Source organism: Pseudorasbora parva, chromosome 14 (assembly GCF_024679245.1).
Source record: "Pseudorasbora parva isolate DD20220531a chromosome 14, ASM2467924v1, whole genome shotgun sequence".
Lineage (NCBI taxonomy): Eukaryota > Metazoa > Chordata > Actinopteri > Cypriniformes > Gobionidae > Pseudorasbora > Pseudorasbora parva.
The window spans coordinates 41,689,419-41,702,140 of NC_090185.1; the positions used below are offsets into that span (position 1 = coordinate 41,689,419).

Here is a 12,722-nt window from a genome sequence, read left to right on the forward strand (position 1 = left end):
CCGGAGGACACATCCTGTGTAGGATGCAGTATACGGAGTGTCCTCAATCTGAATTAAACGATACGCCCTTTGCTAGGGGGTAATCTAGCGCTCGGAAAGCGTTCCACCCCTAGGGGCTGCCATTGCTAACCAAGCCATCACCTGCTGTTAGCATCCCATTGACTCCCATTCATTTTTGCGTCACTTTGACAGTGAATAACTTTACATCTGAGACGTTTAAAGACTCCATTTGTCCATTGTTTATTTCTAAAGAAACACGACAATGTATAAAAGGCTCCGTTACCTTGTATCTTACACTATCGCCCCGCAGAAGCTGTTTTTGTAAAAATAGGCTAACGATTGCGTCATAACCAACGCGACTCTGTCGCACAGTTGAGAAATTACCGTATAGACCTGAGGAGACGCTCAGAAACAATCTTTTACTGTCTATGAGGCCGTCGGGGGGACGTGGAGACATAAAGTCTGATAAAGTCAAGGGGGAAGAATGGGGAGAAGCCCATAGTGAGCCAAAAGCAACGGGAGAAAACATTTAAATAACGCGATTCAGCTTTCACTTTCCACAACTACTAGAAAACTTACAGCTGTCAGACAGGAGGCTCACGTCACATCTAAGTCCTCAAGCTCAGTCTGAGGCTGCAGTTCGCTCAGCCATCAGGAAGTGAGTGCTTCTAATTGACTTCACATTTCGCCGTTGAAGTCTTTGGGGTCGCTGTGTCCATTTCTTTTATTGTCTACGGTCCTTCGTAGGACACACAGGCAGGAAGTATCACGTTGCTATGCCAACACGTTCAGCCTCGTTGCGCTTTCACGCCAGTTATATGAATGAAAATTATTTATAACTTGAAAATGACTATGAAACGTTTCTTGTCTTAACAGCAATGTACTGTTTTAAACATTTAAAAAGCACTAAACAGTTGTAATCCTGTTTAACACAACTATCTGTTTGAGGTAATAGAGCTTAAAAACCAACTATCCGTTTCAGGTAGCCTAATACAGCTTAAAAAACAAAAACAAGCTTAAAACCAATTACATTTAAACACCACATCAATGCATGCACTTTTTTGTTATAATATATAAAAATATGACTGTTGTTAACGCAAAGCAAAGAATTGTGGGTCATCTGCAGCAGCGAAGGCTACACCTCATGCACACTCCGAATTCCTGTGAAAGAAGGACGCATTCGAAGGGCGCATTTTGGAGTGTCCTACTCAATTTTTTGAAATGAGACGGCCTTATGACATATGCAGCCTTTGAATATGACCTCCAGAGGACGCAGCCTTATGAAATGAGACACAGCTAGTGTATCATCTGACTCTTGTAAGTCCCAGAAACAAACAGTAGGGGCACCTTTCACATTAATGTGGATATTTTCATTAAAGGTTCACCCAAAAATGAAATTTATGTCATTAATGACCCTAATGTCATTCCACATCCATAAGCTGCGTTCACATCGGACGCGAATAAATCGCGCTATTCCTGGTAACATTTAGAATCCATTCGCGCCGTGAAATTCACGTGTGACATTAACTACACAACAGACACGAATTCGCCTCATTGTAGGGGCTTCTGCCAGGCAGCGGCGGTCAGCAGAAGGGCTAGCAAGTGTATGCACACTATACTGTCCATGTCCAGAAAGGGAATAAAAACATCATCACAGTAGTCCATATGAGACATCAGTGGGTTAATTAGAGTCTCTTGAAGCATCAGAAATACATTGAACGGAGGTCTTACGGGTGTGGAATGACATTAGGGTGAAGAGTTAATGACATTAATTACATTTCATAAATACATTTCATTTTTGGGTGAACTAATTCTTTAAGAAACATTTACTAGACAAGTAAAAATTATTGTCTTGTTTTGGGAAGAAATAACTCAAAATTAAGAGAGCTTTTGCTTAAAATAAGGGGTAAGCTTGTTATCTGTATGAATTAAGATTTGAAAACAAACCCGGAAGAGAAGACAATAATTCAGGAATGGAATTGTGTGTTTAATTCGTAAGACCCAGACAGCATTTCATGTCAAAGCTATTGCCATATATATTTGTTAGATGATAATAATATAATATTAAGATTTTCAACATTAATGTGGATATTTTCATTAAGGCGACTTTCAGGAATGGAATTATGTTTCTTTAATTTATAAGATCCAGACAGTATTACATGTCAAAGCTACTGCCATACATTTTTATTAGATGGCAATAATATAATATTATCATTTTCAGCTTTCACATAGTATTATCAGAAAAATATCAAACAGAGTAGTATTCAGACCAACAAACATGAATGCGATCGATATTAAAAACTGAATGTGATGGTTTAAATAAATATACAAAAATAGTCCCCTACAGAATATTTGTTCCTCAGCACATCTTCTGTCTTCAGTAATAATACACACCAAATGCAGCGGCCACACAGAACAAGCTGTCCTATTAGAAGAAGAACATTAAAAAAGATAAGCTAAGAGATAAAAATCACATTTCAAAAATCATTTAAACGTAAAGTCAGTAAAAGTAATTCCTATGGAAGATTTAAGTCATTATAATGCAAGACAAGACAAAATACACAATGCTGAGAATAAAATTGGGTATAATGTCAAATAAAGCGTGGAGAATAAGCAGGCATTGGATCGGTGTCAGGTTCAGACTGAGAGAGGACATGAGAGTTGATCACTTAGTCCAGCTATATTTTAGGTTTTCTTTCAATAAAGAAATACTATCAGCTTTAGCTAATCAACCTAAAGATAATTTGCAGGCAGAAGGTTCTTTTTAGAGACTTTATTCTCTTTAAGACTTTAGGGACTTTATTCTCAACAATTTATATTTAGTTTTCTCAAACAAGACCTTATTCTCAAAATTTAGCTAAGGAGTTTAATCTTGATACTTCACTTAGACTTTTTTTTCTCAAAACACAATTTTATTTTTGACTTTTTTCTTTAAAAAATTTTTCTCAAAACAATTACTTTATTCTCAAAATCGAATGACTTTATTTTAAACATTGTTTATGACTCCTTTTTATTTAACAAGTATTTTCTCGAACATTCTTCTCAACATTTTATTTTTGACTTTTTATTCAAAAACACAACTTTATTTTCAAAATGTAATAATTTTATTCTCAAAATTTTATTTTGACTTTTTTTTTAATACAAGTGGGCTTTATTCTTATTTTACTCTAGAACGATTAGATGTGTTGTAAAAAAAGAAAACCATTCAGCTTTTTTTTTCTCAAAATGTAACACGTTTTTTATGAAAGACAAATAATATTTCTGGAAATTTAAGAAGTTTAATTTCACATTATAATGGCTTTAATCTCAAGATGGTTTAGTTTTTGTAGTATTGCTTGATTCTTCCGTAACTTCCTCACTTACGTTCATATATATATCTTGAGCATAGCTGTCTGTGTCTGCATCCCAGAAGCAGCGCGCAGCCATCCTATCAAACACAGATAGTGAGAAACATCTTCATTATGCAACTAACACTCAAACTGCATCTTAAAAATACTTCAGTAGGGATGGATGGTCTATAAAGTATAGTATGTAGCAATCAGTGGTGTAAAGTAACGAATTACAAGTACTCTCGTTACTGTATTTAAGTAGTTGTTCTCAAGAATTGTACTTTTTTAAGTAGTTTAAAAACAGTGTACTTTTACTAGAGTACATTTTAAGTGCTGTATCGGTACTTTTACTGCTCTATTTTCCCTAAACCTGCCGTCGCTACATTATGTTTATTTATTTTTCCTGTCAACGTGATTGGCTAAGATGAATAATCAGTCCTGTGTGTCCGTGCGTCACGCATGTGACTCCCGTCAAATCAACCATAGCGACCAGTGTGAGAGTGAGAGGCGCGCTTTATGAAAGGGGGTAAGTGCTGGCTACTGTATGATGACTGCAATCGACAAATTGCTTAAACAATTACTGAAAATTTACCACAGAATATTACATTTTCTAATACATGCACAAATGGTCCGTATTCTGTTAGCGCTGCACATGCTCACGGTGCCACCTGCTGGAAACACTTCATTTAGCTCGTTTGTTGTCCAGGCTTCAGCGTGCATTAGGCATTAACCGATCCTCACTGCTAGATTTGTGTCCCTTTCATCGATTTCGTTTAACATGTAAACACATAAACCTGCTTTCTGTCAGCATTTTGAAGTGCATATTTTAATGTAATGTGTTCTCACATGCCGATTTAAAATTGTAGCCAATGTATATAACAAATAACTTTCATTAAACACCATATATTTATTTAAATGAGGTTTATTTTTTTTAATTGCAAGCAAAAATAATCGGTGGTGAAAATTGTAAGTTCTGATTTCTTAAGTGTATTCTTTTTACAGAGAAAACATCTATTGAAATTGAAGCAGTACATGGAATGGGGCTTGAAAAGAAAACACTTTGTTGTTTTTTACGTAGAATTGTTAATGTACAACCTTTTTGAATTAACCGCAAGAAAACCTCTACAGAATGGTTGTCATAAATGTTACCAGATTATTGGTTGCTTTCTCAAATATTACATGGCTGTATTTTTAGTGCTAGCAGTAAAAGAAAAATAAATAGTCAAATAAAAATTGAAATACTGTTGGTGGTCTCAGCCTTTTTTGTTCTTTCTGAGAATCATCCATAAAAGAGTAAGCTACATTTTTAATTTCCAGGGTATAAGGTGGAATAACATTCATAGCACAATACTCACTACTCTTGAGTGCTTTTAAAAGGGCTACTTTTTACTCCTACTTTGAGTAGTATTTAGGACAGGTACTTTAACTCTACTCAAACTACATTTTTTGACAAGTAACAGTACTTCTACTTAAGTATGCTATTCCAGTACTCTTTCCCCCACTGGTAGCAATGCCTTATCGAAAAGATCTTGAGAAGTTAGATACAAATACACACAACGCCGGGTTTCAGATGCCCTGTGATATTGGTTTCATAACATGAGACTAGTCAGATTATATCTTACTCCATGTGTGTGTGCTAGAAAGATCAGTACACTGTTGAAACCTCATATAAGTGACAAACAACCCAAAGGTCACAGCTAAGCATCTGAGGGCATGTCTTGCACATGACAGTGTCTGTGGTGGTGAGTCTATACTGTCGAAGAACGCAGTCCTAGTGCTCGTGTTTGCTAAAGACCATCCTGTTTTCACAACTCGTTCATTTTCTGAAGAAGTATTACACTTACTTGACTCCCTCTCCACGCTGCTCTCCTACCACCACCTGCACAATCAGCTTGTATCTGTCAAAGCCCACATCTGGAAAGAGCAGACGTATCAGAGGCCTGAGCAATGCAACGGCTCTAGGACAGACGTGTGTTTGGTCTGTCATTAGATCGGGCATCGCATTGTTTACAGGTTAAAGAGTTAATTCTATTTATGTGGGAACTAATTTGGCAAAAACATACTTTTGCAAAAAAAAAACATGCGTTAACATGAATTACCTGGAACCAGCTGAAATTTTCCAATAAATATATTTTCTTTCCATCTGTGCATTCTGAATAATACATACATATATTCCCCCACTGCCAATGCTAGTCTTCTCATTAACACAGTTTTTTTTTTTCCTCTTACTGATCATATTTCATACATTCTTAAACAAATTTGACAAATAAAAAGGATAGCTTGTGTGCACTGGTGCTCTTATTCCAGTCTAATAATGAATGAATGCACGGTTTGTGCCTTAAATAAATGAAACAATGTTAAATATGTAATATTAAACCGTGACGCATACACCAGAGAGGAGAAAGACAGCTACTTTGAATATTAATTAAGCACTTTGGGCAAAATTATGTAAATTACATAGGGTAAAATGACTGACTATAAAACATGACACAATAAAATATTGAAATCAAATAAATAAATGTCCATACGGATCTTATTCGTCATATCCCACTGGTTTAGACGAGCACTGACACCCTGTGGCGATATAATGCCGTATGTTTACCAGCCGCTGCTTTCTCAGATTGTCTTGGGTTGGATTAAACATGGGAAATATAGTAATCATAAGCATCTCATTTTAAGTGGCGTTTAGTCAACTAAGTGACTACCACACATTATATAAATAACCTGTAAATAAATAAGCTATTTCAAAACAGAAGTGCGTCATGAAGATCAGAGCAAGTAGTCCTTTGTATTTCAGTGTTTAAATGCATAAAGCTTTGGGAATCGACTGATGAAGTTCATTAAATACACAAATCTTAATTAGGGTAGGTTAGGAAAACGCGTCTATTCACAGGATCATAAAAACTGAACAGTCAATAAAACTGAAAACAGGTATATTGTGAAAATTGTTTTATCATATCACACACATCTGAGTGTGTTAAAGTGATGTCGTAGCTCGGCGCTGCTACGAGACACGTGTTCACACTGCAGTGAGCGAGATCATATTAGGCAAGTCACCAAAATATAGCACTGTTCTAGAGGTTTTGGGATATTTTCATCAGAAAAAAAATTACATATTGTGCCTTTAACGTTCAGACAACAAAGACATTTTTTTTTAGAACATTTTGTCAGTTCCGTATGTAGATCATTTTTTTATTAACTTAAAGGGTAGTTCACCTAAAATGATGGGCCCCATTGACTTCCATTGTGTGGCAAAAAAAAAAAAAAAAACTAATAAAGTCAGTGGTTGCTGTTAAGTATTTGGTTACCTATAATGTTCAAAATATCATCATGTGTGTTTAGCAGACAAAAGAAACTCACATAGGGTTGGAACAACTTGAGGGTGATAAAATGTTGGGTGAACTATCCCTTTAATGAGAACATCAGCGAAACATTACAGATTTTTGTTAACTGGCTTCATTTTCATTTGACAAAAAAATTATACAAGGTCAACCAGGTTTTAAACACAACGCTATAAATGTCCTTTCCATATTTTGTAAAGACCTGAAATGTAATTTGGGTACTCTCTTCTTCCAGCAATGTCAAAGCTTTAAAGTCCTTTACAGTGTGCACAAAGTATAATATTTATGCCTTTTGAATAATATTCTGCTCTCTTGAACTTAATTAATTTAAAATGTTAATGTTTGGTTTGCTTAGTTTCTTTGTTTGCTCTTTTTACTGTCTCTCTGTCTATTGTTTATACTATTTATGTTATTAAATTCAGTTTTGAGTTGTAACCGTGTATTTGCTTTTATATAAGTTCAATAATAATCGAATAAACACACTTTTCACCTTATATAAAATAATTTCGTTCCTGGGTAAAGTATATTTGCGTCCTAAATATTAGTTAAGACTGCAATGAAGGAGATTTCCTTTCTCTCACCTTTCAGCTTGTTTTTAATGGAGTCCGCTATTGATCTGGATAATGTGGGAACCTCCTCTGGGTTATACTGCACTCCATACAGCTGATCCCTCAGGATCTCCCTGATGCAGTCCTTCGCCACCCCAGCCTTGAACCTAAGACAGGAAACAAAACAAGGAACGAAAAGCAAGTTAAAACTTCAGAGCTGTGCGTGTGCTGTTATTATAACCAACATTAAGCTTAGCTCGCCGCTAGTTTAGGTTTAACGTTCGTTTTAAGCGTTGAACAGGAGAAGCAGTTCGTCTTACTTGTCTTTATAATTCGGTCTGATGAGATACGCGTTGGCACCGGCATCCATGAGTGAAACACTTCGAGCGACACCGACCGTGTGCAACCGTGCTTTCGCTTTACTGCTTTACCCTCGTTGTCATAACAACTCGTTTCATCCGGGGAACGGTCCAACGTGATGACGTCACGAGCATGGACGGGTGCGTTGCGTTCGGTTCAAATCACGTGCTCAACATGTTCGACAGATCTGTGGTAAAATATGATCAGTCTAAAATAAATACAAATATTAGACTAATATTAGACTTATTATATAAGGGTTTTTCAATTTTTTTAGATGCATGTACCATCAATTATGATCTTCCTCCTGCGACCAATGTCCGATTCATTTCCTCAAACCGGTTCTTTTCGGACAGTTCGGCTCAATGAACCGGTTCATAAAATCCGGTATAATTCAACTTGTTAAATGTCATCTAAGTTTTAGTAAGAATGACACCAAAGAACCTGATTTGATCTTAGTTAGTCTAAAGAACTTAATTATAAGATCTTGCATAAGAGATATCCTGTGATTGATACTGTGGCAAAATATGTTGACAGTTCTTGCTGATTTTGTGGGAATAAGGATGATTCCAATGTGAAAAAAAATATCTGTATCTTCATATAGCCTAGGTAAGCATCTTGAATCTTCGAAATCATTTCAGTTAAAAGATAGATGTTACTATAAAGGTACGACTAAATTTTCATTTATTCTTTTTTTTTTTTTTTTTTTTTTTTTTTTTTTTTTCATAAGCAATAAGCAAATCACAGCCTACTCTTTCACATTACTCAATTCAAATTGATGCATTCCTCAAATATCTTAGGTTGGTTAAAAACAAGAAAAGTGACACATTCTTGAAAATCATGATATATTATTTTTTTTGAATAAGGATGCATAATTGTTTCCTCTGTATGTGTTTTTAGTATTTTCTTATTTTCTTTCTTTCTTTCTTTCTTTCTTTCTTTCTTTCTTTCTTTCTTTCTTTCTTTCTTTCTTTCTTTCTTTCTTTCTTTCTTTCTTTCTTTGTGTTTGTAAATTTCAAATGTGATTTGATGTAATTTCATTCCTTTAGTCTAGAAGTTCTATCTGTTCTGTCCTTTATGTCAGTTTTACTGTTCGATGCATTATATATATATATATATATATATATATATATATACATGTGCGTCGGAACCATTGTGTGTGTGTGTGGGACAAGACCCACCCACTTTTTAAGACCAGTGATATTGGACCCACTCACTTTTATCGTCTCTAATTCAGCACGTCTGTTTACCTTGGCCTCCCCTTAACCGAGAAACTTATTAAGAAACTTATTATTAAACACTTGTTAAACGCTTTATTTCCCCTTTTCTAACATTTTCTCTTTTTTATTGAAAATAAATACCTTTCCGATCTGATATGTGATGGGGAAAGGGAGTAGAGCGAGTGTGGCAAAAGACGGTTTTGAACCTCTGATTGATTTGCGTCAAAATTGGATGCCATGTGTCTCTTACCCCTAGACTATAGACGAGGTAAATAATTCAGTGATTTCTGTCATTTTGTCTGGCCCAATCAATCGTTTAGTAAACGGCACTTTTTCTATCCGGGCACGGAGCATAATAAACATGCAACTTATTCATTATCTGTGAAACTGTTGATTTATAGGCTATGGCAGTTAAATGAATATAGCCTTTTTATTAGACTATTGGTATTGACTGGATTGAGGTAAAGGCAAGGTATATGGCCTCAAACACACCATAGTCCAGGAAATCACATCTACAAAATATTTTTTTTTTCTGGGGGAGAACCCCCAGACCCCTTGCAAAACAACTGCCTATAATATTATGCTTTTCATGCATTTCTCTGTGTCATATATCAAGGAAACATTCTAATAAATAATCTATGTCAATGCATATTGAAACAATCAAACAAAGTTATTTGCGTGAGTGCATGCTGCTGATGATTGCCTTTCATTTGACTGAAAATTGCTCAACTACAGCCCACATTACAGGCACTGATCAACAAACACGGATATGTTCTTTATATCTAAAGTATAGAACGGGAGTTAGTTACACATAAATGTGATGTTTACAATAGGAAAAATGAAGAAAATCAGGGACAACAACACCAGGGAAGGATCAAATATAGGGATAGGAATAAAGATATATTATTACATCTATATAATAAGGTATGGGAAGTGGGGTGTCTGCCAGAACAATGGGAAGAATCAGTTATTGTCCCCATATGTAAACCAGGGAAGGATCCGAGTTTGGCAGGAAGTTATAGACCGATTGATTTGACATCACATGTGGGGAAAATTATGGGGAAAAAATGATAAATGAAAGATTAAAGTATTATTTAGAGACAAAGGTACTATTAAGTGATTACCAGAGCGGCTTTAGAAAGGGACGAAGCACTGCAGATCCGGCTTAGAGAGGGAAAGTAGAAAAGCGCCAAAAAACTCAAAAGTATTTTTTGAAGTTGAGAACGCGTACAATATGTTTTGGAAACGAGGATTATGTATTAAGTTATATCAGATGGGAATAAGAGGGAGAATGTATAGATTAAAAAAAGTTTTTACCTGAAAGGTGGATAGCAATAAGAATAGGGAACGAATTTAATATCAAGTATTTAGTAGGGCTGGGATAAACGATTATTTTTTAAACGATTAATCTAGCGATTATTTTTCCGATGCATCGATTAATCTAACGATTCATTTTTCCTGTCCGATTCGGTTACGATTCGATTCGATTACCGATTATCTCCCCATTAATTGCCTAATAGCAATTTATACATGTTGATTTAATTATCTGAATGAAAAAACTAATTCCTTAACATTGCAATATATGTTTATTGCTCTTAAAATCAAAACCTTGAAAACATAAAGTAGGCTACACACACACACACACACAAATAAATAAGTATTAACCTACAACAAAGAAACATTATACGATTTTTCTATGTATGCAACTCAGCCTACAGGCTATGCCCATCGATTAAATCTCAACAAGTTGGTTAATCAAATTCAGGGACACACTGCAAGCGTGAGCGTCTCGGCTGCGTGGCGTGTCCGTTTTTGTTTCGGCTCACATGTTAACAGGTTCTGCACACTGCCTGTGACGCGCGGAAAACGCGTGCATGCTACAAATAGAAGAGCGCTATTTTTCACGTGTTGGGAGCGTCTCCAGGCAAAATAGAATAGGAAAAGATGTTTATATATCATTTTGACACGAATACATATTATTAAATTACATTTTCATGTTTGAAAGTCTGTAGGTTTACATAAATGCAGATATAGGCCTAATTGTAATAATAAAAAACGACAATTATCGATTTTGGAATATTGCAACTGTCAATACAGAACGAAATATTCTGTAGCCTATTTTGCCGTCAATACCATAGATATGTGGCTACTCCCGACGTTTTCTTTGCTGTATCAGTAGGCTATTTATGTTTAACATTAGGAATAGGGCTTCCCTCCGCATCAATAGCAGCAGCAGCGCCGCGTCAGACACGCTTCTGTGCAAAGGCAGAGAAAACGCCACGCAGCCCCGTGGCTGACCCGCAACAGAAACGCCACGCGCATCCGCGGCATGACAGTGAAAAAAGTTACATGTAGAGTGCATTACGGGCGCCAATATTCCGTTTAAAACCGGAATAGTCCTGGGATGAAACTGCTCACTTAGAGGATGGATACCCTCGGTCACATCAGCGTGATTAGACATTGAACATTTTAAATTTAAAACAGCTTATTATGTAGGTAACGTAGCCAATGTATCCGATGCTTTCACTTGATGCAAACGTTTGTTTTTGTGATTAAAATACATCAAATATTACCAAAACATCTGTCTTCCTGTGTGCAGAAATTTGTTTATGTAGCCGTAACAAAACGCGTGCGCGCATCCCTGTGATGCACCGCGCGCACCGCGCGCCAACCCCATAGACTGTGGCCAACCCGCAAGCCTTGGACTTCTGAAAGTCTGAGGAGCCACTCGTGTTGCTACCATAGATATACATAATAAATAATATACTTAATTACATAATATACTTTATTATGTACATCTATGGTTGCTACTACTCTCCGGCACCGCCATCTTTATTTTGAGTCTGACGAATCGACGCGCATATTTTGCGTCGACGTATTTTTTGCGTCGACGTCATCGATGACGTCGACGCGTTGTCCCAGCCCTAGTATTTAGTGGAAAATGGAACTCTAGTTAGTCCAGTTTTGTTTTCAGTTATGATGACGTGTTTAGTAAAGTTTATAGATCTATAAGTGTTGCTTTATTTGCAGATGACGGCGTTATGTGGAAAAAGGGAAGAAATATAGAATATATGGTGAGGAAAATGCATGAGGCAGTAGGGAAAGTAGTGTTGGGGAATGGAATGGTGTTCTAGGTTTTCAGTGGCAAAGACCAAAGTAGTCTGTTTCACAAAAAGGAAAATTCAAGAACAGATTAAACTTAAACTTTATGGGATTTTTTTTTAGAGAGAGTGGAGTGTTTTCTCTGGATATGGTTCGACAAAAACCTCATTGGAAAATACATGTCGAAAATATTGTTGAAAAATGTAAAGGAATAATAAATGTGTTGGATGTTTGATAGGTATAGAGAGTGGGCAGCACGTAGGATCTCTTTGAAAGCAGTGCACATTGGATTCATTGGGGCAATTCTTGATTATGGATGTACAAATGTACAATTTACCAGTCTGCTTTGAGCTTACTTACTTGCATACTTTTTTCATTTTTTTTTTTTGGATGAAATTCAAAATCAGGCTTTGAGACCCCAGTAGGAGCATTACAAGTAGATATGAATGAAATGCTGTTAAATATTAGAAGAAATCAGATAGCATTAGCTTACTGGGTAAACTTAAAAGGGCATAAGGAAAATCATCCTACTCAGAAGGTGTTATAACCCTGTCCAGAAAAGGAAAGACAACGGATTAAGAGCTTTGGTTGGATAATAGGAGATGCAGTCAATGAGATAGGGATAGGGGATGTTAGTATACACTGATGCATCAAAAACCCATAATAATAGAGCAGGAGCTGTTCATTATACAATATTTAATTGATTACGAGCTGACATTAGGAGTACTTTCTTAAAAGACTAATCTGTGTTCCACATGGGCACATAACCAATCCGTGGGAGGCAGAACAAACCCAGATCTTTATTTTCCATTGCATTGCAAACAA

General features: G+C 36.1%; 1 protein-coding gene across 1 annotated transcript; it reads right to left on the reverse strand.

The window, feature by feature from the left end:
- Window positions 1-1,974: 1,974 nt before the first annotated feature.
- Window positions 1,975-7,696, reverse strand: dynlt2b (dynein light chain Tctex-type 2B). The gene is made up of 5 exons (XM_067414936.1): window positions 7,539-7,696; window positions 7,252-7,385; window positions 5,174-5,243; window positions 3,364-3,427; window positions 1,975-2,425 (listed from the first exon to the last, which is right to left on the reverse strand). The coding sequence occupies exons 1-5, from the start codon at window positions 7,586-7,588 to the stop codon at window positions 2,378-2,380; spliced, it is 366 nt and encodes a 121-aa protein (XP_067271037.1). The 5' UTR covers window positions 7,589-7,696; the 3' UTR covers window positions 1,975-2,377.
- Window positions 7,697-12,722: the final 5,026 nt, after the last annotated feature.

Excerpts from the sequence above, each read along its gene's own strand:
- dynlt2b (XM_067414936.1), bottom strand. The coding sequence starts at position 7,588 with ATGGATGCCGGTGCCAACGCGTATCTCATCAGACCGAATTATAAAGAC. Across the intron at positions 5,244-7,251 it reads CATTAAAAACAAGCTGAAAG|ATGTGGGCTTTGACAGATAC; the intron begins GTGAGAGAAAGG and ends TGCTCTTTCCAG. Across the intron at positions 3,428-5,173 it reads CAGCGTGGAGAGGGAGTCAA|GATGGCTGCGCGCTGCTTCT; the intron begins GTAAGTGTAATA and ends TGTGTTTGATAG.